At 30.2% G+C, this 27,335-nt stretch overlaps 2 protein-coding genes across 10 annotated transcripts in view; one reads left to right on the top strand and one right to left on the bottom strand.

Annotated features, from left to right (window-relative positions):
• LOC109601646 (liprin-alpha-1) overlaps positions 1-27,335 on the bottom strand; it is a 168,263-nt gene that overhangs the window by 120,533 nt on the left and 20,395 nt on the right. For 4 of the 9 annotated variants that reach the window (XM_049964329.1, XM_049964323.1, XM_049964325.1 and 1 more), the window contains exon 1: positions 17,945-18,460. The exons of 1 other annotated variant lie outside the window; for it this stretch is intronic. In XM_049964329.1, the coding sequence (XP_049820286.1) occupies positions 17,945-18,193 (249 nt within the window). In that variant the 5' untranslated portion in view covers positions 18,194-18,460. Of the gene's footprint in view, positions 1-17,944; positions 18,462-27,335 lie in introns of those variants that run through there. 4 more of the 9 variants (XM_049964322.1, XM_049964324.1, XM_049964321.1 and 1 more) reach the window with 2 other exon arrangements.
• LOC109601679 (transmembrane protein 183) lies at positions 20,558-22,294 on the top strand. Its single transcript, XM_020017947.2, has 2 exons — positions 20,558-20,728; positions 20,889-22,294. The coding sequence occupies exons 1-2, from the start codon at positions 20,680-20,682 to the stop codon at positions 21,893-21,895; spliced, it is 1,056 nt and encodes a 351-aa protein (XP_019873506.2). The 5' UTR covers positions 20,558-20,679; the 3' UTR covers positions 21,896-22,294.

Consider the following 27,335-nt stretch of genomic DNA (forward strand, 5'->3'; position numbering starts at 1 on the left):
AAATTTTGTGAAAAATGGACCACCAGATCTATGTGTCCTATTTTCTATATAACCGAGTATATTTTCTTCAATTACCGTCGCCTAAAATAAATCGGCAAGTGCTCGAACAACAGCACAGATTCGAAAGTACGGCGCCCAGACGTGCGGAGTCGTTTATGCGATTACGAACGTGGAAATCGTAAATGTAAATGCGGGGCCCGCGACAACGGCGATGCATCGCCGAATGTGGCTGTAAGGAAATTGCCGTTTTCATTCTCTGCAGCGGGCGAGATTAAAATTAAACAACGGCGGAGGAGGGTGTCGGGCTCAATCAAAACCGGCGATCGTTTCCTGAATTGCGTTAATTCCCGCAATTGGAACAGTTTGCGCGAAGCAACAGCCTTTTCTGACGATCGACCATTGTCTTAAATTATTTACCGGCAATTCTCGGCTTTCTGTTTTGGAGTGTTCTCAAATTATCGATGCGGTAATAATTAATTTCCAAGTAAGAGTTATTATCACAAACTATCTCTCACATGTAAAGTGACAAATTTAAAAACGTAATTATGATATTAAATCTGATGGCATTTCATGGGTTAGAAAATTAATGAAAGGTATAACCCAAGTAGACCAGACCTTCTATGAAACATGGTGGAGAAGGCGTAATGGTTTGGGGATGATTTTCTGGGTTTGGCATGTTAAGAAAGACAGGATAATTGATCGTTTATAGTGACATTCTGGAGAATTTTATGCTTCCATTTGCCGAAGATAACATGAGTTTAAACTGGTCTAAGTTAAAGAATGATTCGCTTCTTAAGGAGTATGTATAATGGCTTGGCCAACACAAAGCCCAAACCTCAAGCCGATTGGAAACCTTTGGGATGAAGACTTTCAAATTTGAATGAACCCAACGAAGAAGTTCAAAATCAATGGAAGGAAATTTCGAACGATTATATTGAAAAGCTACTAAAAGATATTAAAAATAATGAAGGAAGGCAAAATGTACCTAAGGTTGATTTAATATATAGTTAATTAAACCCACTAATAAACAATTAAATTGCCGTATTGTTGTTATCAAACATACTGCAAAACTGACAATAATAAGGATATTTAAACGTACACTTTTATCAAGACAAATGAAAATTTCTAAAGTTGCTCTACATGAGCGATAGTGTATGTGTACACTTCATAACAACAATACAATAATAAAGCACATATTCCTGCTGTGTGCAGTAAATAAATACGGAATTATACAGGCAAAGAGAGTGATATATTTACTTTTATCGCCTGCGTTGTTCCCAACGCATTTTACCCGAGTTTTATTGAAACCATATGTTCAAATAACTGGCAGATAAACTTGTTTCAGCAATTTGTTCCGACTCTCTTAACTTCTACATGGGTTTGTAAATAATTTCAGATTACAACATCCATTTAGATAACTAATCTTGTATTTCAGTGATTGCATTATATGGAAAACTATATTAATATTAACTTTAACAACTGTTTTTAAATTTTAATTAATGTATAAATAAATCATTTGAATAAAAACGGGTGGAAATAATAAATGGTTGGGTCATAATGATACCATTTAATAAGTAATTTCAAGTAACGTTAGTAGGTAATTTAGAACACGTTAATATGTTTGTATAAAATGACAACTACAAATTATCCGTCATTAAACCACTGCAATGAAAACACTTGTGAGTGTGGGTTTATTTTTGTATAAAATATTTTCTCTATTGTATACTAGTTATAACGTTTACATATTTTTATAATGAATGATATCTTTACTGGAAGAAGTTATGATTTTAAAATAATGATGAATTGTTATTTATATTGATTTACTGTTTCTTTTAATCTTAATATGATAAAAAAGGTCAAATGGCTATAGACCAATGTAATCATCAATAAACTGGCAAAATGATGTGTGATGAATGTGAGAAAGGTGAGGACTTCAACGGCGAGTAAAATACATGAAATGAAGTATCTCAGAAGGAAATAGACCACCTCATTTGGATCAATAACAAGGCGAATCTTTGAATATCTGGACCATCGTGGAGGCCTGATATACTAACTGTAAAAGAAAACCCAGAACGCTTTCAGATATTTTCATAAAATATAATATACAAGTAGGTACCTATTGAAATAAGAAATAATTAAAATTTGAAGTCAATCGGAAAGCGTATTGTCGGTTTTTTGTCCTTTTTTCTTCACATCTTTAAAGTATTTCAAACAGACGTGTACTTAGTTTTTATCACAATTTGTTTTATTTAGTAACTTATACTAAATGTTTAACATGCCCAAAGTACGGAGAAGAAATAATTTATTATATACATACATACATACATAGTGACCGGTTGTACATATTTTGGTTCCAATTACAATCAAAGGAGGGATGTTTATTAAGCAAAAATAAAACATACTTATTTTTTATACCGAAAACAAAAGTGTGTAAACTAAAAATTAGCCTTTCCTAACAAATAATAATAGATTTAATGTATTTTTAGAAGTGAAAACTTCTTTAGCCGCATTGGACGGCTTTTGGTAGGGAAATATTATGCGTTCACGTCATTGACATGGTCATGACTGGAGCACGCGCAGTGTGCTGTGCGCCTTAAACACTTTTTGGATGGGTGAAATCTCGTGCGTTCGCGTCACCGACATGCTTATACCAGTATCTTATATTTGAATTCATTTAGTAAAAAATTTATTTAAATATGTCCAATGATCGAAAACTCAGTACTACAAAACATAAAACGACAATCGATGCCACTTTTACGCGATACTTAGATAACTTTGAATCAAACATTTTTATTTTTTTACTTTAGTTACCATAAGCCTATTGTATTTTTTAGAACAAAATGAAATAATTGAAAGTACAAAAAATCTAAGTATTGTTGAAATTAATAATGACAATGATGCAAACAATTAAAATAATGTTTAAAATCAAGTACATTGAAATTTAAGTAAATTAAATACTATCCATAAATAATATGATTGTATATTAATTGTTATTTCAATTGAATTATATTTATATTTTATCATGATCTTGTACAGCCCGTAATATATTTAAATAATAAAAAAACATATAAACATGCATAAAATTGTTGCTCGAAGTGTCAATAAATGTGAAAACCAGATTGATTTTGATAAATTTAATTCAGACATTATGCAATTTCAAATTTTAATATTAAAAGTTCTAAGTTTTCTCTTCTATCGGCAGTCTCTATAACTGCCAACTATATTTTTTTTTTAAATTTTGAGTCATATACCACATGTTACTGAAAATCTTTTCATCATAACTCAATGAAATCTGTTTTCTATGTCACTCAGCATATCTGCCTCCCATATGTAAATCAGTGCTTGCATTATTCTGGGCGAATAAAAAAATGCACAACACTTGCCCGATATTTATTTTCGTAGCTTGAGAATTCTGTATGAGATCACACACGCGAAATAAATTAAAAATACACCAACGAAAGCGAAACTTGGACGCCATCATTGCCTGGCCGCATGCCGGTTTTGTTTGTAAACATCAATTGTGTTCGAAACGTCCGAGTTATGAAACGACATAAATCCACTTAATGCTGTGGCACTGTTGATATCGGCCGGCCGTAAATCCACCGACGAACCGAATTTCCGTCCGAATTAAATGCCGCACCAGTCGACTAATCACTTTAATAGTTTTGATGGGGAGGACCCTCGTTTAAAAAAAAACACTCACATACATACCATCGGTCCGTCGGTTAATTGGTGACGAATTTATTGTTATTTGGAGATAATGGGGATCGGTGATGGATCGAACGTCGGAAAAATAATTGGTATGTGGGCGCCGGTCATGTGGAAGTGAATAACATGTTTCATTTTTTCCAGACGGATGTTGGAACGACGGTTTAATGAACGGTAAAATGGGAAAGTCTCAAAGGGGATTTTGCGGTACAAAGAGAAATTTTTAAATTTCCGTGCCGGACCATATCCACGTGCACGTATAATTTTATTTATTTTTCTGGTGGTTATGTAGGTATGGCGTTTTCCACACCTTACCACTTTATTTCCAGTTGAACTCTGATTAAAGTTTAATTAGTTCTTTCCTGAAACGTTTATTGTTGCACAAGCTTTGTTCGCGTTCTCCAAATAAAAACAAAAGCTTGAAGACTTATGACCGCGTATTTACCGGTGACTGTCGTATTTGTCTTGAAACTAGTTATACTCCGGGTTCTTCGCCAGGTTAAAAACAAAAGTATAGTGTCCCGAATTAGCTGTTGGGTTTTCCTGAGAATACATACAAAAACTGGTGTTTGGAACTAGATTTAAATCATATTGAATCTATATTATAAAATTAAAATTTTGTGGATATTTAATATTATCGTCCTTAAAATACATAAAAAAATTGCTTATTGACAAAATATAGAAACTTATTCTTGTTATATTTTTAGTTGTTTCACGATAAACAATGACTAATTGAATAGAGAGATATGATTTATCAAATTAAATTCCACGACTTCAATTAACAACCACAATTCATCTAAATTTAACGGTTTTTGGTGTTTTAATTGATACTTCGTAACGTTTCATAAGTTTTCAATTGAATTTAGTCACGGGTTTTACGCTAGCCAATTGTTTTTGCCTTTTAACCATCTTTAAACAACTTTAGATGCATGCTTCGTATAGTTATCACGCAAATGTTTCCATTACATCTCCCATGATGTCTATGTACTAATAATTTTTTGTGGTTGGTTCTATACCATGCCTAGGAGCTCCAAATCAAAATTTTCCACCATCGTGTTTCAAAGTTTTTGTAGTGTATCTGGGATCCAAACTTTTATTAGGTGGACCATAAATGTATTTTTAACCAGCAGACCTTGTACTACTGGGCATGTACTCATCTTTTCAAATTACCCACAGCCAAAACTCTGGAGGATAATTAATACATTTTTGTGCTATATTTATTGTTGCACAAGCTTTGTTCACGTCCTCCAAATAAAAACAAAATCTTGAAGACTTATGACCTCGTATTTACCAGTGACTGTCGTATCTGTCTTGAAACTAGTTATATTACAGGTTCTTCGCCAGGTTAAAAACAAAGGTTCTGTGTCCTAAATTAGCTGTTGGGTTTTCCTGAGAATACATACAAAAACTGGTGTTTGGAACTAGATTTAAATCATATTGAATCTGTATTACAAAATTATCATTTCGTGGATATATAATATTATTGTCTTTAAAATACATAAAAAATGCATATTGATAAAATATAGAAACTTATTCTTGTTATATTTTTAGTTGTTTCACTATAAACAATGACTAATTCAACAGAGAGATATAATTTATCAAATTAAATTCCACGACTTCAATTAACAACCACAATTTATCTAAATTGAACAATTTTTGGTGTTTTAATTGAAACTTTATATGGTTCCATAAATTTCCAATTGGATTTAGACACGGACTTTACTCTGGCCAATTGTTTTTACCTTTTAACCATTTTTAAACATCTTTAGATGCATGTATAATTATCATGTATTAAATTATCCTCAGCAATTGATTCCGTTACTTCTCCCATGATGTCTCTATATACTAATAATTTTTTGTGGTTGGTTCAAATCCACGCCTAGGAACACCAAATCAAAATTTTTCCTCCATCGTGTTTCAAAGTTTCTGTAGTGTATCTGAGACCCAAACTTTTATTAGGAGGACCATAAATGTATTTTTAACCAACTGACCTTGTACTATTGAGCATGTACTCATTATTTCAAATTACCCCCCACCAAAATTCTGGATAATTAATAATACAAAATAATACATTGTTGTGCAAACTTTTAATCTTATCTTGAGTATTCTTCTTAACAACAATGATTTGTTTACTGAAAAATATCCTTGCAAGTTTTGTTCAGTGAGTCGACGTCTAATTTTTTTACTAGACACACTTATCTTGTATGACTTAGGTTATTATAATATATATAATATAGTAAACCATTTTTGGAGAGCATTTTAAGCTTTTAGCAATATTAAGTTCTTGATCCTTTTTATGTCAATACTATGTCCCTCTTCTCTGAAGTGCAACGTTTCTTTCCCCTCACTGAAAATCATAGTAATTTAAATTAAAGCCTTAAGTTTATGCTATTCCTTTAGCCATCACAGTACCTATATTTATATTATTAAAATTGAGCCACTTAACTACTTTGTTCCTACCTTGACATCAATTTTGTATACAAATTGAACTAACAAAAATATAATAAACCAAAATTATATTTGTCCCTAATTTTTGTACAAAGGCTTATCGTGATGGGTCAAATTTTACGGCTCAATAATGGACGACACCAATTAAGTATATGCGTGTATTGATGTAAATAATCGAATATAGCAATAAGCGTTATTGAAGGGTCCTTGATTTTATCTTGACGTCAGTCGATTAATTCGCAGTATTGTCCCGGTAACCACAAAAGAATTGGATTCCTCAAAACAATCGTCATTGCTGGTTGTTTCACGTGGGGGATTTATTCGTGCATAAAATTAATTTTACAATAACAATTATTATTTAAAATATTATTTAACAGTATAACGCAATGAGGCAAACTGTTTAGCAACAACGGCGTTTAATACCTATTATACTAATTGTTAATTAAATGGATTTTATTCATTAAACCATCACTAATTGGACATTTCATGAATAACGCAATTTAGAATATTTCAATTACCTAATTACAAAATTGTAATTTTGGTAAACAAATATAATTCAACAAGTAAATTAATTTATTTCCTCCCTCCACTAAAATTCACTGTAAATACCTAAATGTGATGATGATAAAAACGTTATACATAATTAATTTAATAATAATGATTATTATTAATATTAATCCGCAATGAAACAACTTGTTTTTAACAAAGTCGACAAAAATTAATCAATTGTTAATTAAACCATAACTAACATCACATTTCAATACCTCAATAAATTAGTAATTTTGGTAAACAAATACATCCAACAGTGAATTAATTTGAAGCATTCCTCACTCACCACTAAAATTCACTGTAATCAAATCTATTGTTTCTAGTAATACTCAAATCCAACCACCTCTTGTGGCGTAATAACCTCACATCAAAGCTACATTAATTCCAAATATGATGATTTAATTGAACAATAATTAATTTAGCAAAAATTATTCTTTAAAATTATATTACAATATTTTTATTTAACAGCATTTAACACAATGAAACTAGTTGTTTAACAACAATAGCAGTTAAAATTTAGCCATTTCAAAAATCCAATAAACAAATAAATTTGGAAAACAAAAATTTAAACAATAAAAACAAATGTAATTGAATTTGTATTTTCATATCTAACCACCTTTTATGGTATAATATTTTCACATTAAAGCAACAATATTAATAGTATAAGGGGTGATTCACCTAACTGACTCTTTAAAAGTTTATAAAGAACGCAAAAACGTATAAATTTGACATTTTTCTGAGAATTATAACTTGACTTGGGGTATTTTCCCATTTATTTTGAAAAAAAAATTTCATCAATCTGTCAAATTTTTTGAAAAAAAAAATGAATAACTCTAAAACTAATATATTTTGGTATAGGACATAGTATAACCATTTTACAATTACATGTAGAATTTAAACATTTAAGAATATAGTATATAGGGAGTTCTATTGAAAATAAGAAAGTTGATATCACTTCCTACAAAACTAGAAATGAAATTAGATTCAAAATAAATTACACCAATAGTTCAAGTCACGTATAATAACTATTAAAATTTTAAATCACCCTGTATATGATTCAATTAATTTAACAATTTTTATTCCTTATTATTAATTAAACAATATTTAACAATGAAACAAATTAATTAGCAACAGTGGCATTCAAAATAATTAATTGTTAATTAAATGCGTTTTATTTGTTAAACAATGACCAAAAATAAATTTGTAATCTTGGTAAACAAACGTAATCAAACAAGTAAATTAATTAGTTTTTAAGCGACGACTGAAGCATTCCTCTTTCGCCACTAAAATTTGCTTTAATCAAATCTATTGTTTCTAATAGCACTCACATCCAACCACCGCTTGAGGCACGATAACAACGCATCAAAGCAACATTAATAACCGCTCCGAAACGCAATTGAATGTAATTAATATTCCAGTCGCCGAGTGCAGCGGAGGGATCTCCTAAAGTGTCTTTTGCAATTGCGTATAAGTATCGGGAAAGAATTCTATAGTCAGTCAGCACCGGGGGACTGAATTTTGGCATATGCGGAACAAGCATAAAAAACAGCCCCACCGTTCTGGGAGGGGCGGAACGTAGCAACCATAAAATTAATCAACGGAGCCGTTATAATCGGATGCACATTACGGATCTGATGCTTCCACTCTGGAGGAGGCGGGCGACGTTGGATACAGATGCTGCTTGCAAAATTGATGGCTTGTTCGGAGACGTCTTTAGTTCAGTCGTTTTCAGGTTCCATTATATAAAAATAGAGATAATTAGGGTGCACTTTACACGTGTGTATCAAATGGTAAATAAAATTTTAGTGTTGCACACGCAAGTTCTAAGTTACGGTCGCATTGGAATGACCAAAGTTCAAACACAACTTATATAAGTATTACACAAAATTACATTTAATAGCGTTCGCGGCAACTACCTTGAATACAATTACGACAGGTAGTTATTATGGTAATAAAATACCCATAATTTTTCGATCCATAAAAAAATTAATTTGATTTTAATTTTTATCAGCGATTAAAAATTGTCGTATTAGATTGTAGTGGATCCTCTAGAAGTGAATTAACAATATTGATACTGCCCATTTTTTGTAGAGTATGATAAACATTTAGTCTGGATTTCATACCTTTCCAAGGCGATTTATGTAACTTTAATTTGCTATTACTATTGTCATAAACATTTTTTCATTAACTTTATTAGATTTTTAAGTTCAGTATAGAAAGGTTGGTATCTTTTATCAAACTCTTTCAATTCATTTATTTTCCTCAAATAAAGCTCAAAGCACATCACTCTGACTGTGAGTTGCATTCTAAGGTTCTATTTTGACTGGTATTGACTAATAGTTTTATTTGTGGTCTAATTCTAACCAAAAATAACATGATTTAATTTGCTGGTAATTTAAAGAGGATGTTTGTTGTTTTTTCTGTATATTGTAGGCTAATTGATAGTGATCTTTAGATTCCTCAGTGCTTTATAGAAATTTATCGTAGGTAATAAAACTATTTTCATTAAAATAGTTGTTGGAAGGATCAAGATAAGTTCATCTGACGAGAGAAGAGTTTATCTGTTTAGACTTTCTCGAAACTTTATCATGTATATTGAACAAACATTTTTTTTCCTTAATGTTCAGGGTTTTGTTGGATAGAGCATTTTAGTCCTTGGGAAAAACGTAATTCTCGTAAGCTAAATATTAGGAGTATTGAACTAAAATTACGTTTCACTGATGTTCAGGGTTCTGTTGCACCTATGCTCCCTTGAATTGATCTTTCTGGTTCTTGGGATAGACGTCATTCTTGAAAATGACATGTTGGTCAGGTAGATTCTGTATCTATGTTATTTGTATCAGTAAAAAAACAAATTATTTTTTATAATTCTTCATAAAAAGGCCCTAAAAGTTTTTCCTCAACTTATGTGCAATTTTTTCTGTATGTTGTCAGCTAATTGATAGTAGGTCTTTGGATTCTTCAGCGTTTTATAGAAATTATCGTCGGTAATGATAAATTTTTCTTCAAAATAATGTTTGGAAGGATCAAAAAGATATCTGATTTGGAATAGCTTCTCTGAAGGTTCCATTTAGACTCTCTAATAATCTTATCAGGTATATTGAACTAGAATTTCGTTTCATTGATGTTGAGGGTTCTGTTGTACCCATACTGCCTTGAATTGAGCGTTCTGGTTCTTGGGATAGATGTAATTCTTGATAATGACATGTTGGTCAGGTAGATTCTGTATCATGTTATTTGTATCAATATAAAAACAAATTGCTTTGTATAGTTCTTCATAAAAAAGCCCTAAAAGTTTTTTCTCAATTTATGTGCTATTTTTTCTGTATATTTTAAACTAATTGATTGTAGGTCTTTGGATTATTCAGCGTTTTATAGAAATTATCGTCGATAATAATGGATTTTTCTTCAAAATAATGATTTGGAAGAGCTTTTCTAAAGGTTCTATTTAGACTACCTGGTATCCTTATCAGGTGTATTGAACTAGAATTTCGTTTCAATGACGTTGCGGGTTCTGGTTGTACCCATACTGCCTTGAATTGAGTATTCTGGTTCTTAGGATAGACGTAATTCTTAATAATGACATGTTGGTCAGGAAGATTCTGTATCTATGTTATTTGTAACAATATAAAAACAAACTGCTTTCTATAGTTCTTCATAAAAAGGCCCTAAAAGTTTTTTCTCAATTTATGTGCTATTTTTTCTGTATATTTTCAACTAATTGATTGTAGGTCTTTGGATTATTCAGCGTTTTATAGAAATTATCGTCGATAATAATAGATTTTTCTTCAAAGAAGGATCATAAAGATCATCTAATTTGGAAGAGCTTTTCTAAAGGTTCTATTTAGATTGCCTGGTATCCTTATCAGGTATATTGAACTAGAATTTCGTTTCAATGAACCGTCAACTGGTTGTACCTATACTGCCTTGAATTGAGCATTCTGGTTCTTGGGATTGACGTAATTCTTGACAAAGACATGTTGGTCAGGTAGATTCTGTATCTATGTTATTTGTTCCAATATAAAAATAAATTGTTTTCTATATATCTTCATAAGAAAGGCTCTAATATATTTTTCTCAATTTATATGCTATTTTTCTGCATATTGTCAGCTAATTGACAGTAGGATCTTTGGATTCTGCAGCGTTTTATAGACATTATCGTCGGTAATAATAACCTTTTTTTAAATAGTTATTGTAAAATCTTTTCTGAAGGTTTTGGGATAGACGTGATTGTTAAATTTGAATAGTTTGTAGAGTGTGTATCTATATTTTAGATTTTACGCAAATATAAAATATTTTCTATACACTTTTCTAGGGATCTTTTCATGATATATGGCTTAATCATTTTTTCTCAAGCAGTAAAACTTAAAAATAATGTAGTGGAAGATAAAGAAAACAACTTTTATGACATGCATGATATTCTTTATTGTCTGTGTCCCTTTAAGACCCAATTCATTAAACCAACTTATTAAGAAAACAGTGGTAGAGGTATTTCCATCTTAAATGGGCCACACCGCACGACAGGGTCGTTTGTGCTCCCCAATAAATCATCACATGAAAAGCAAATTCGGAAGCTAATTCACGAATCAAAACAGGAGTGAATCGCCATGCTCCCAAGCATTACGCATTTCGAATAGCACCGAAGCAAATTATAGGGTCGTCCGGATCAAAACCCTTTCACGTCGGCCTCTGGACGGGAAACAGCGTCATGCAAATGTGCCGGGGTAGCTTAAAGGGAGCCCGGGGCGGGATTCTATTAGACCAACTGCGATTTGCGTGGCCAAGGATTTTTGTCCGACACAAAAGACCAGACAGGACGGATCAAATTTAATGGATCCTTAAATAGCTTTATTCCGAACCTTCGCCAGAACAAAAAATATAATAGCTCCGGGCTCGTGAACTGTTTTTTCTTCTGTTCGAAATCCCAAATCGGATTGAACGATAAGTAAGTAAATAAGTAAGTAAAATAAATAAACTGCGACTTCGAACATCGACAGCGGCCGTTGTGTCGTCGGCGGCGAGAAATCTAAAAATAAACAGCGCGCGCAGAATAAGAAATTCAGTGCACAACGCGTGTATGCACGGGTCGTTTATCCTCCTCGCAGGACACACGATGGCCATTACGGCGCGGAGTCACGCAGGACCGCGGAACAACGCTGTACACGCCGTCCACCCCCCCACACGTCCGCCGCCTTACGTCCGAAGACACGCACTCCGCCATGAATGAATCGCCCCGTTTGACCCCGGAATGCACACACACACACACACACACACACGGAAGCAGCCCCGCGTTGCCGGCTTTCAATCGGATCCGGTTTTTTATTTTTCGTCGCTCTCGACGGTGCGGAACAATGCAACGGGGGCAATGTCTGGGGTAATCGGATTGCGGTTTCGGGACTGTCGGATTTTCGTAGTGCAAACCGCCGCCGGCTGTTTGTGGTCAATAGACTTGGTCGATCAGTTTTTACTGATACAATGTGGGTAGAGGTTTATAAACATGATTTTCCTCTAGTCAATGCTTCAATAAGTATTCTATTGTTTCTTTATATATATATATATATATATATATATATATATATATATATATATATATTGTTATTTATTGGATTTACATTGATTTGATTTTAAAGACCAAGAACTTGACGATTTTATTATTTATTAAATTATTAAAACTAAACCATACAATAAAGAATATAAAGTCAAACATATATATTGACAAAATACGTAATGTACTATATATAATACACATATATAGTCAACCTAAAATTCTACTTTTTATGTAAATATGAATATGAGATATTATTTTGATCCATTTTATGTACAGTTAAATTAGTTGTTTTCCTTGTGTGTCTCAGCAGCAATACGCCTTCCATGAGAAAATTATCCCTCTTCAGTCTTGGATAGTCACTAAGAAAGCATTGACAGAATCTGTCTGTTTCACGTACTCTACATATACATCATCTCAGACTCTGAGAAGGACTTGTACATTTTTAATATCACTGTCTAAGATTTCTTGGAAGGGTTATTGGTCAGTTATATTAAATAAGAAATTATTTTTCTCCCAACACCCATGTGTTTTCTTTATCAATACTCTTAACATAAAATATATTTGAATTTTAACTTATCTCACATTTTTTTAGAATGAGAATTATTCATCATTTATGGCTGATGTCACAATTTATACAGAGTGATTCACCTAACTAACCTAACAGTGCAAGTTTACGGGGAACGAAAAAATATATTGATTTGTAATTTTTATAGCACTTAGGTATGTATTGATTGGAACTACTTTTCTCATTTATATTGAACAATATTTTATTTCCGGTTTCACCGGATGTGACATCAATTTGACTACTATTTTCAATGACACACCCTATACATTTTTGAATTTTTAAAATCTATATGTGACTGCAAGTAGCTATACCATTACTATACCTAAACCCAATAGTTTTTGGTTTATTTCTTTTCCAAAAATTTAGACAGTTTGACAACTAAAATGACCGTATAACTACCAATTTTGACGCTGGAAAATTCATTTCTGCCATACTCTTTCATCAAGTACCCTCCCATAAGAAGTCACTATTAGCACTGTCAAATTTTATATGGGGTGTTCATTATTTATTTTGTGCATATTAAAACATGAATAACTTTATTTTCATGTATGTTTCAGCATAATTAAACTCAATACATATTAAAAAAGTGAATACAATGAATTAATGATATTCAACAAAATTCAAAATTCTGGCTATTTTCCTTAAATATGCAAGTTTAATAAACCAATTTCATATTTCTATTAAAAATTTAGAATAGTTAAATAATGAAACAGAGTCAGAGATAGATAATAAATATACAGGTGGTCCTCGAATTTTTATCTAAATAATTAGGTTAAATTAAATTTCCAAATACTATCAATGATTCCTTATAGGTCCTTTCAGAACCAAAATTGGTAACTTTTCAGACATTTTAGTTAGACTATTAGCCTGTTAAAATTTTTGGAAAAAAATCTATAACACAAAAGCTAAAGTAAATTACATAGTATAACCATTCTTATTTGGAATTAAGTATATTATGTATAATTTAAAGATCAATATACATAATATACAGGATATTCTGGAGAAAATAAGTTAATGTCACTAGTTCAAGTCAAGTTATAATTTCTATAACACTCAAATCAATATATTTTGACATTCTTCATAAACTTCTAATAAATGGATGAATCAGAATATAATGGCTTTCTTGGAAATATGTTATATCATAAAAATATTGCTAGATACTAAGGAAGCTTGGTGAAGACTTACCTTAATTGAAAATAAACTTTCTTTACTACTATTATTGATTAACTGTATTATTTTATATTCTTAATAATTTATGTTCATAATATTATATTTTATTTAATTTTTAGAATAGTAATATTTTTTAATGATATTTTGGTGTAAAGTAAATTTATTTAACTACAAATATAAATTATCTTTTATCATTTTTATTTCTATCTTCATTCATCTAAAGAATGTTCAATGATAGGAATTTGTCTTCAAATACATATATATTGAAAAATGCATAATGATAAAAGTAAAGATTTTTACTTGTTCGTTAAAAAATCTTTCGAAATATACTCCAGGACATATTTGAAATTTTACAAATGTATAATTTCACAATATATATATATATATATATATATATATATATATATATATATATATATATATATATATATATTTATATATATATATATATATTGTCAGGCATAAGACAAAAAAAAAGAAAGGATTTTATACAGTATATATATATATACAGTACATATATATACAGTACATACAGTATATATATATATATAAAAAAATTAAGAAAGGATTTTATACAGTATATATATATATATATATATATATATATATATATATATACTGTATAAAATCCTTTCTTAATTTTTTTTTGTCTTATGCCTCAATCGATTTAGGTGGATCCCCTAAAAAATAAGCAAAATAATAGTTTTAAAAACATTAATCATTCATTAATCATTCGTATAATTGCCAAGTTTTTATAATAATCTGAAATTAATAATAAATATCGGATTTTCTGGGACCCTCATCATCGCCACACGTCACTTTATCAGCCACCCACGTCCACGTACAACCTAGCCCTTATTATTAAACATTAAAATCATAAATAGCCGTGCGGAATCGATTTCGTACGCGATGAAAAATTGAAACGGACGCCCACAGCCCCCGATTCTAATCAAATTTCGGCAGAGAGTAGCAATTACCTAAGTAACACTCAATAATGGGTTGCAGATTAGGACAAATTAACAATGCCTTTGTACGTCCGAGAGGATAATCTTCTTTGGCGTGCTGTCTTGGATTTCCGTCTGTGTGCACTTGCCAACTAATTAGTTGTTGTATGCAGTGACTGGCCCGATTGGGATGTGGGCAGTAGCCGAGTCAATTAGGAAAACATTCGTCGGAGCTCCATTCATACACAAACAATTCACGAAATTTCATTGTTCTTAAAAATAGAATTGCAACAAGTAAAAAAACGTAAGTAAAGAAGGGAACAAAGCGTCGGAGGATATTTTATTATTTTTATGCAGATTACAGTGGTAACATTTTGTTTCCGCTGCAGATTTCGGTCCAACGTTTTCTACCCCTGCTTCAGTCTATAAATAAAACAGTGGTTTTTCCTTGTTGATTTATTTGAAAATTGTGTGCGACATCCTCAGGAAGTAATTATGAATTTAACGGGTGGAGGGATTATTCAGCATCCAAGTTCAAATATAGAACTATAGTGTTTAACATTTAAATTGAACTGAATCCCGTTGATTTCAGAAAAAGTGAAGAACATTTTTAAAGATATGTACATAATTATGAGTTTTTTATATTCACTTCATGGCGTTTGAAGTAATAATAGGGTAATAATTAGTGATTAGTAATCACTGATTATATAAACAGGTGAAAGTAAGCATTGAGGAAAGTACTAAATAGATTATGACTTAGACGATGGTCAGCGTGGATGAATGAAAAGTAGTTTGATAACACAAATAAATTAGAATGACCCGGAACGAAAAATCTTGGGACTAGTGCTAGATTCAGCCGGATACTGTAAACAGACAACTTTGATGTTTATTTAGCCGTTCCATTTTATATTTCTCATCGTCGCTTATAAAGTTACACCAGAAATAAATTTTATTACAGTTTAAATTGCATTAAGGTTCAACCAATTTATCAATTACGCCCACAGTTTCGGCAAATAATCTCTATTGGCTTTTCAATCGTGGGCTCAATTACGCGCCTCGAGCAGTCTCCTCTGATCATTTAATGACGATTTAATAACCACCCTCCCGTCATCTAATTAGAACGAAAAACAAGCGAGGGAAATTTTATCAAATATTACAATGGTAACTTTCGATTATTGAATGGAAAAGAACTTTCGCTCACTTTAGCCGATTATTCAACACAGAAATATACAGAATTTTTTATCGATAATCTGTCCAGTGTATGCATAAAACATTTGAAGTCAATAAGCATTGAAAAATATTAATAAAATTGCCATATCACAAATTCAAACGATTTAATAGATACAAAACAAGATTTAATATATGCATAAGTTTTTAAAATTGCTATTTACCCTTTACGTTAGCTCTTATCTATACATTTGTCTGCCCCACAGATTATCAGACAGCTGTTATAATTTGCTCGTATCTAAATTGTTAGAGTTTATGTAGCTATGTAAAGAGTTTTGTCAATCATTAATAATATTCGACATTAAAGTTAATTCAGTGGCGGTTACTCAGATGAGGCAGGAAAAGAATTTATTAACTTAAATTCTTTAAAATAGAATAACTTACTATTTACACATTTAAACAAAGTTAGAAGGGTACAGTGTTGTAAAACCGATAATTAAACAAGCAATAACAGATTTACATTAAATTTCAATGAATATATTGTGTGTAAGTTCTCCAAATGAATTTTTATATGTGCCTCCTCGTTTCATAAGTAAATTTTGAATATTTCTATTTCGTTCCAACATTCGTGCATGCGCTCTAAAGTTATTTTAATGGGAGGGGGGCCGAGGCATGCCTCAACCCAATGACAAAACTCCAAATACCGATTCTCCAATTTCAAAAACGACTTAATCGTGTGTGTGTCTCGTGAATTCAGTTGTGCAATAACTCTTCTTTTATTACGATATAGGGTCAACCAGTAATAACACGAAAGAATTTATTCACAAAAGAAATGAGTGATGGATATTTCATCAAATAAATGTAAAATCTTGTGACAAAATGTTTGTTGTTAAAGAAATAAACCGTCCAATATCTAATTTTAATACTTTAATAAATATGAGACAAGAAAACGTGGGTTTAATCTATCTTGTTACGAAAAATTTGATTGACTAACGGGTACAGTAATAAATAAATTATCTTGCTGGTCATGTTTTTGTTTGAAAAATCTATCTTGCGGACAAAAGCACTGATCATTCAAATTATATTGTACATTTTTAATTATGGGTAAATAAAAATAAAATAATGTTTTTGTTTTTTTGTTCTATATATAATGTGACTCACTAGACAAACCACAAAGGCCGCCACTGAGTACATTAGTTAATTTTAATACTTTTTCCTATAAATAATTTGTTTATTAAAAATCGATTTATTTAGATAACATATCTGTAATAAATTCAAGGATACTTAATTTTGAATGATAAAGATCAGAGCAGCAAAAAATGTGGACCGATTAACCGACAATTAAATAAATGTACTAAAAAATTAGATGTCCTTAGTTTATATTGTTACAAAAAGTCGAGTGGAATTTGCCTTATTTGTTTAAAAGGAATTATCACCCATAAACAACACAGATTAGGATGTAAAATCAATTTTTCGGTGGGTTCCAATAAGACAAACAGTATATAATTAGACGGCCGAAAAACGTGCGAAATACATTCGACAGTGAACATGTGGTTTTTTATAAACATTGAAATGATTTGGAGCGAGCGTATAGGGGTAACCTAGGTTACAGAAAATTTGACGGCTGCGAAGTGGCAAAGGGCGGAGTTATAGATCCCATTGCAATCGTTAACTCGGAACACTCTCAGCCGTGTAACTGAAAGGTCTGTCGGACACGACGGGCCGATCGGTGGAAAAGAGCCACGGTTTCTGAATGAAAAGTACACCGGTGACGGCGGAAAATCGGAGAGCACCGCCAGGAGGAATCGATAATGCCCATAGGTGGTTGGGTCTGTCAAGTCTTACCTGTGGCAAATTCGCTGCGATCTGTCGCTGAAGAGAGTCCCTCTCTTTTTCGACGTCCACCAGCTTCATTTCGGTCTCGCCGAGCCGCTCCTGTGTTTCCCTGAGACTGTCCATGAGTTTGTCCCTCTCGTCCAGCATTTGGACCATAAGCTGTTCGAAATTCGCATCCTCACTAGAGAACTGCGACGATCTCTGGCTAATGCTGTCCTCAGAGATTGTCGGCATAACATCGCACATCATGTTCCACATCTTGACGGTTCGATTATTAGCACAAACACCCGGAAAACTATACGTACAATTCCATGAAGATGTTCTAACCCCCTAGGAAATATCCGCACACTTGCATTAACTAAACTCGGGCGAATGACACTGGATACGCGAGTGAAAATCGCACGAGCACATTGTTACTACTTCGCTATTTACAAATATTAACATAATTATTTCGTATCCACTATGACACACCTACAAAATTCCGGCCCTCACTGTCCTAGCTACATACACAAACTTATCGCCTACCAGCCATTTTAAAACCCATGTCAAACAAGCCTTATTGGAGCCGGTAAAGGAGGCAGCGTCCTAGCGCGACTCCACCTGTCGCGGAAAGGTGGCGCCAAAAAGCCTACGTTCGATCGTATCCCATCGACAAAATAAATATAGACAAGTTCTATAAATATTTTTCATTCTTTATTATTGTTAACAAGGACTATTAAATATAAATCTTACTCGATTAGTTCTAAATCTTTATTTCTACTTATGACTCATAACTAAATAGAAAGAAATGTATCATAATCTTCCTAATACCGTACCATCTTTGCCTTTATCCTTGTTTATTTGTATAAACCATTTATGATACATATTCTAAGTCAAAGTTTCTAGTTAATAAGAATTTAATATATAAAAGAATTGTCACATATTTAAAAACATTCAAATAGTGAATATAAAATATATTTCTACTGTACATTATTATCGAAAACCGGAGTTATTATTTGTTTAATTATCTAGTAAACCAAGTGTATACTTCAGTAATATTTTGAGAAAATTCAACCCAGTTTTTAAGATTTAATTTTAGTTGAATATATATAATATTTTTTATCTAGTCTCCAGTGACGATTCGTGAGATTGGAGTCTGGTGGGACACATTATAAAACAAGAAAACAAACACAATATTTTACTTTTATTTACATATAATTAATAAAATACAATACGAATGATTAAAGCTTTTATCATAGTGGCTCCAAAGAACTCGCACACAAAATGTTGATTGAAATTTAATGTAAAACTATTATTGTTTGTTTAATTGTCGGTTTTATATCATGTTACCCGGTAAAGTTGCAGAATCCACTACTGTAAGGAACAATTTCTAGCGCATGCGTCATGAGGTACTGGTTTCGCACTTCTTGAACATTTTACATTGCAGTGTTGTCACTGTTTTTTTATTTTTTTACTAAGAATATTTTTCTTCTAATTTGATGATTACTGATCATTAATTGAAATATTTTACATTATATATTCCCGTGGTATTTTTAAAAACAATGTATTAATCTTAATATTCAGGTCATTATATTCTTAATTTATTGGTATGCTCTTTTAATATATTTTACTTTTACAGATTATTTTTCATTTTTAAAACATTATATTATCTTTGGTAGTCATTTTTTAAGTTATTTTACTTTATAGATTATTTAGGTGCTGCATTTCTAAAACATTACATTTTTATTATTAACATTATTTTTTAATAAATACAATTTTAATTTATTTTACTATATAGACAAACGTATTGTATTTAATTAAATAAATTTTTATTCGTTTTCACCTTATTTCCAATTTATTGAATAATTTTATTTATTTATTTATTTATATGAAGAAATATTAATAGGTTTGATTTTGTTTTAATTGTGTTGTGTTTTTTATTATAAAATATATGTTATAAATATATTTTTTGTTAATATTATATTAATTTAATATACTTATTCGGCTGTTTATAAAAATTATTCCCCTTTATGAATTTACTTAATTATTAAATATTAAATTTATTTAATAATGAAATTTTAATTAGATATTAAAGTATCAAAGACATATAGAGTAAATAAAATATTAATTCATAAAATGAATTTTAGGTGACATCATCATGTCATACATAAAAAACAAAATAAATTACATATAGATTTTTAATAACATTTTTCTTTATAGATTTTGTTGAAACTGAAATCTGGCAACTATGCTGTCTAAAATCTTCTAAACACATGATTTCAAATCAAATTGACGCACGCGTTAAATGTATTCCTTATAATTGTGGATTCTGCAATATTACTTGATACCCTTCTAACTTTGTTTAAGTATTAAGATATATTCTATTACATTAAAAAATGTATTTTTTAATATTAATGTTATGTCACTAAAATAATTTTCGTAGGTGAGGCACTGCCATATAATACTTAATCTATTATTTTTATCATCTATGGTGTAGTAAAGATTTATGTTTAGATAGATAAATTAAATGTAATATTCACAACACATTAAGATAAAACTGAACTTATATTTCTATGGTGAAACGTTCATTTTTAATTGTCTAATTAGACAGCTGTCAGTTTAACCTTCAAAATTGACAGTTCAGTCCATCATGGCGGTTGATAGCGGTGGTCTCAATTTTAAACATTGCTTCAATTATTTTTATTTTTTATCATTACTATGGTCAAATTTTATGATTTAACGTTTCCTGTTGGGTCAACCTTAAAATGCCGAACAAGAAATCAGGGAAAAAAAACAAAACTAAAAATCTCGGAGGTAAAAATTTAAACAAATTGACCATATTTGTACACATCATGCAATTTTGTGCAATTTTGATTTATTAATGAGATAAATAAAATATGTGCCTCAAGTGAAATGTATTAAAGCGACAACCAATTATAACAATTTATCTAATTCTGGAATATTTCTGTTTTAGACGTAACCCTAAATGATTTCGCTAATTCCACTGTATGCAAAAACAGAACCAAAAAAACCAACTCAACGACAGTTTTAAAGCAATTTGAAGTGGAGAAGAGTTGGGATGAAAAAGAAGATGATGAGTATGAGGGTGAATTTGTTGAACAGGAAAATGAGGATGGTACCATATCCTATGTCATAAGCAAGGAACTTCGAAAAAACAGGAAGGCAGTCTCACAAAGTGAGGACATTCAAAGTGTCAATGAAAATGGAAACGAGTATCCATTAGATGTGTGGTTTATTTTATCAAAGTATATTAGACCTGAAGATGTGGGACGTTTCGCTGGAATTTGTAAAAGTACATACGAAGTAGTATGTACAGCACAATTTTGGTTTAACCTCTACAAGCGTTTTTATGCAACAACACCCACCCTTCCAGAGCAGTTGCAGCCAGAATGCTTGGTCAGAAAATACAGTCTGAGAACCTCTGTTATAAGGGCATTGTATTTTATGTACACCCCCTTCATAGATAGAATAAAAGCAAAACAGGAGCAACATCCAGATAAAGTCACAAAAAGGGAATGCATTTTAATGTGGCACGAGAAAAAGAAAAGCCACTGGTTTTATTACTTTAAAATGAAAGAAAGAAACACCAATGTGCTTCCCCACACAAGAAGAAAAGTTGAGAAACATCGACCTGACCTGCTGGAAATCCTAGATGATGTCTCAGCTAACCAGGATGAATATTGTCAAGTTCTGCAGGTCACATGCAAGGATTTCATTCCAGTGCCTCCAGTTTTGGGACTCACACTGACATCTGTTATGTTTACCCTATCCAGCGGGTTCATACATCACAAGCTGCAGTTGGGATTCAACACAGGGGTGCAGAGTTGCCTCCGCACGACAGATGGCGGCACCGGTGTGTCCGTTATCCTGGATCCAGTGATCAATGTGAAGGTCCTTGATTGGTGGCACCCTCTTTATCCCCATAGTCACAGCATGGAACATTTATTGAACCAAGAATAATTTCGAATTGTTCACTGATGACTGATCAAAGCTATAATAATATTATACCCCACAAATGTCTCATAGATTATCCTGAGGGCGCCTAATATATGCATCTATTTTGTAGATTTTTTTTAGCAGGTGGTTTAAATTTTTTAAACCGTTAATTTTTCTTTTTGTATAAATTCCTTGACGCTGAATGTCGAAACTTTTAAGTTGGTCAGTAAGCAGTTGTGATGTGATAGAAATCGTACTTTGTTTATATTTATTTGAAAATTTATTCTTTGTCACTGATATTTGGCGACAACTTTTATGATAAAAATGCGTCGCCAATAAATATTTTTTATTTAAGTCAATTCGGATATTATTTAAATAAAAGTACCGTTAATGTAAATATTTTTCAATAAAAAATATTGTATATTTGAAGAGTTTCATTCCCCATGTTATTTAAAAACTTGTCAATTTAAAGAACAAAATGTGAATAGATATAACAAAAACCAGTTTATACACAAATGTACGGGATGGAAGTTCATCAAAAGCGGAAATTGACGAGACGAACTCGTTAAATACAATGGTACATATCGTAATGGAAAAATGGGCATAATGAAATAATAATTACAGAACTCGTTCAGCTGAAATTGATATTGATTTGTGCCATAGCGTACGATAAATGGGTATATTAAACAATAAATCCGCGTTGAATTGGGCCCACACGATCCATTTGTTAATAACAAGTGCACCCCAGACGGTCTGACGGATGTTCGGGATTCGAAACGTAAAAGTACTCCTGAGCTTTTGCGCTATTACGTGACGTAGGTCAAAACAAGAAATTTATCTATGTTTTTAATTAAAAGGGGTTTGTTCTGCTAATTTCACCATGGGGGCAATTTAAACATTGAGTCGTTAAAGATATTGTTCTTGTGAATAATGAAAATGCTGATTAAAAATAAAGCAACTAACGTTAACTCTTATAACAACTTCGGAATGTTATTTTTAAATTTACCCACTTACACAGACAAATATGAGCTACAAGTACGTAAATAACTGCCTCCCATTAAAATACACAACATACAAACAATCCAATAAGATGTTTTGTATAAAACGATTTTTAAGTCCCAGTGGTATTTCGCAATTTATGTGGGGCCGAGATTCTTTTGAAATAAAAACTTCTATTTGCTAAAATATGTCACGGTTTAATATATGGGGTAGAATATCTCAAAAATTACAGTTTTACTTGACACATAAAATTTAAAGAATTAAAAATATCTGACCATTAATAGGGAAATTTTTCAAAAGATCGTGCGGAAACAGGCAATATTCCGTAGAAAATCAAACGATAAACGTAGTCAAATATAAAAGTGGGTGATCCGTTAATTATGTAAATACTGTTCAGTCACCGAGACCTTAATCGTTGCTCGTATCGCACCAATATTTATCAAATATGTACGTTGGAATTTATGTTCCCTGATGATATTTACCGAGATACTCCATTAAATATTTGTTGGCTTTGATGAATGACTTGAAGAACCCATAACTGTAACATATTCGGACATAAAAATACATAAATCGTTGAGATTTTCAATTTCAATTGATTGAAAATATTTGTCATAATTACATTTATATAAATTCATTATAAATCAAAAGCTAATCATAAATGTAATTAATGGCAATTACATTAAAATCGTAAACATCTATTTTTACCATGGAGTATTGATAATTCATAATTCTCATTAGTGGATGTTTTCTAAGCAGTGGTTCCGGAAACAAATTAATAATCACCATCATATGGACATTGTCTGATGTTATTTAATTTTTATCGGGTAATATCAAATCATACTATGGAACTTCAATAATGCCATATGGAAGATGTTACACATCATTGCATTAAATTATTTCTAAAACACATGTGATTTTAATTAGAGCATAGGATTTCGAGATAATAATATTAATAACAATTTTTGTTGATAACTCGGAATCGGTGAAAATAATCATTTAAATTTATTATACAATAATAGTTATATTTAAATCCTTGTATATAAGTTTAATTACTAATTGAAAATGTCTAACGATTTTAAAATATAGAATAAAAAAATATAATTATAAAATAATTAATTAGTGTCTAGATTACTTACGTAATTTTCTACAAATTTTTTAAGAAATAAATCAATTGTTAAAGTAAAAAAATATTAAATAACTTAAATAGAGTAAGTTATTAATAATTTTTTATTAAAAATTTATATGTATTTTTTCAATATAAAAATGTATCATCTTAAATTTTTATGGTTAAATTAATTAGAAAATCGGATTGTGAGATAATGAATATTAATATCATTTTTGTGAATAATTTTGAATCGGAGAAAATAAACATATAAATTTATTATACAATAATAATTTTATTCAAATCCTTATATATAAATTCAATTATTAATTGTAAATGTCTAACAATTCTAATTAATTAGTGTTCAGATACGTAAATATTTTACAGTGGCAAAGTAAAAATTTATATTAATAATTCTCTGTACACATTTTTTCTTCAAAATAAAGTTTTACCATCAAACAATTTTTTTGATTAATAAGTTCTTCACCTTTTTTTAGAAATAAATATATTGATAGAATAATAAAATTTTGAATAACTTCAAATAATTGATAAAATTTTATTAAAAAAATATATATATTTTTTTCATATAAAAATTTATCACTTCGAATTTTGGGATAATGATTATTTAAATCATTTTTGTTGATAACTCAAAATCAGTAAAAATAAACTTTTAAATTTATTATGTAATAAAATTCTTGTATATAGGTTTAATAACTAATGGTCCAGATTCGTATGTTACAGTGGCGAAGTAAAAATTTATATTAATAATCCTTTATTATTATATTATGGCAATATACAAACATTTTCTTCTTCAAAATTAAGTTTTACTATACTAAATTTTTTTAATTAATTAATTTCAAAATAAAAAATATTGCATAACTTAGGTCAAAGTAAGAGTTGAGCCTTTTTAAAAAATGATACTTTTTCGTCTTGGAAAATATTTTGGTTTAAACACATCCACCAAAAATTGAATCATAATTACTAAATTAATAAATAAACTATTCTAGAAGATAAAAAAATATTAAAATTAAATCATGATTTTATTTTGCTTTGTTAAAAATAACTAAAAAAACTAATTTAATGTGGTATTATATAGCCATTTGTTTCAAAATTAAAGCTTATCATCTTAAAATGTTTTGCTTAAATAAATTTATTAGAATAATACTTGAGTTTAATCATATTCTTACTTTTTACTCATTTATTCATATTTCATAATAAATAAATCTATATTGAATTATTTATGAATATTCCTATATTTTACTTCAAACTGGCGCATCCACCAACTATAAAATATAATAAATTCTAGAATAAAAAATTCAAAGTAAGATTTTATATTAATTTGTTAAAACATGGCGAAAATTAAAAACTAAAAAATAATAAATTAAGTATACATTAATAATTATTATATATTAAAATCCTTGTACATAGGTTTAATAACTAATTGGTCAGATTCGTATGTTACAGTGGCAAAGTAAAAATTTATATTAATAATATTATTAAAAAATAACCTAGGCTAATTTATTAAGGTATTATACAAACATTTTCTTCTTCAAAATTAAGTTCCACCATCCTACGATTTTTTAAATTAAATAAGTCCTTCACTTTTTTTTAAGAAATAATGAATTGCAAGAATAAAAAATATTGTACAACTTAGGAGACTGATAATACCTTTTTTAAAAATGATACTTTTTTCAACATTAAAATTTATCATTTCATATTTAATAATTAAATTAATTAGAGCATTGGATTTCGAGGTAATTAATGTTAATATTATTTACATTGAATTCAGAATCGGCGAAAATAAACATTTAAATTTATTGTGTAATACTAATTATATTTATTCCTTGTATATAAATTTAATTACTAGTTGTTGCCTAACAATGTTAACATAAATAACAAAAAGGGATACTTATTAAAGTAATTAATTAGTGTCCAGATTGACGAGCCTGCTGCAATGGCACTAATCTCATTGTGTCACATTTTCTGTAAACAACCGGCCGGTTTTTCAAACTACCTTTTAAAAGTATGAAATTATGTCTGTCAACTTTTTAAATTATAGACAAAATCACATCAGTCAATTTCTCATTATTTTCAATTAATATTTAGAATTTTTAGTTTATATTTTACTTAATAAATATGAACACAGTTTAGGGATAATTTGAGAACTTTTCAAGGTAAATTTAAATTGTATTTAGTTTTCATGTACATGCATGTGCTCCAAGTAAAATAAATATAAAATGCATATTTATACATGGTTAAATTTTTCCAGAGGAAACTTATTTGCATGCATATTGTGTTACAGCACCTGGAATTCTAGAAAATTTCTTCAAATTACTATTAATTTATACAATGGTTTTTGTAAAGCTTAACTTTATGTGTGTAACCAGTGAATTGGAAATTCAATTTATTATTTAATTAACTCTGACTATTTGAATTTTTTGGCTGAGAAAATTTAACCTATTTTTAAGATTTAATTTTAGTTGAATAAATATAATATCTTACAACTATTCTCTTTTAAATTTTTCTCAGTTTTTCCTACACTTGCCAAGTTTTATTTACTCGGTTTCATCATTGAGCCTCAAGGTGCAATTAAAACTGCAAAACAATTAGATAATATCTTTGAGAACATCGAGAACAATTTTATTAAAATTTAAGTTTATATAGTACATGAACTTTTGATTTTAATAGTTTTCTATTCAGCCTGCAACAAAAGGTAAGAATTAACCTTAAATAAAAAAGACTTAGTCTACAGAACCTCAAAAACCTATAAAAACTAATTTCGCCCAGGTGTATTATTAATTTTTGTTCCGTTAAACTTTTTAATTTTCGTTCCAATCAAACTTTTATTCGACCGTATTTTCCCAATGTAGGCGAACAAGAAATTGGGCGTCTGACGAAATTAAAAGTTTGGACATCTATAAGTTTGAAGAGGAACACAAATACGTATTTATTGTGTGTTAGTTGAACCCTTAAATTTTATGACGTTCCTGTATAATGGCCGTTGTAAAATCGAAAATAAGCTCTCCGAGTCTTCATCTTGGTAATTAACTTCAAATGCGAACGGTGCTACAGTTCTGAAAAAGAACAGACGTGGTTGTAAGAATACGATCTGCTGAGCATACAATAACAATAACCGTACAAAAAGCAAACGTAACAATAGAGCAAAATTTGAAATTTTGTTTCTTTATTTACCCTGAATGTATTGTAACAAAGGCAAACGCTGCTGCTGAAGTCTAATAACAATTCCAATTAATTTAAAGTTTATTCACCAGCTCATTATTCCGAATATTAGACAAATACTTATTTTAACTTGTTCCTCTATTTTAGCTTCATAAAGTTAAACTTAACTAAAAGAATCCATCC

The sequence above is a fragment of the Aethina tumida genome, chromosome 3 (assembly GCF_024364675.1).
Source record: "Aethina tumida isolate Nest 87 chromosome 3, icAetTumi1.1, whole genome shotgun sequence".
In the NCBI taxonomy this organism is placed as follows: Eukaryota; Metazoa; Arthropoda; class Insecta; order Coleoptera; family Nitidulidae; genus Aethina; species Aethina tumida.

What these genes read in the sequence shown, in the direction of transcription:
- LOC109601679 (XM_020017947.2), top strand. Translation starts at nt 20,680, where the DNA reads ATGCCGAACAAGAAATCAGGGAAAAAAAACAAAACTAAAAATCTCGGA. An exon ending in CAAAACTAAAAATCTCGGAG is followed by an intron (nt 20,729 to 20,888) that starts GTAAAAATTTAA and finishes TTTCTGTTTTAG; the next exon opens with ACGTAACCCTAAATGATTTC.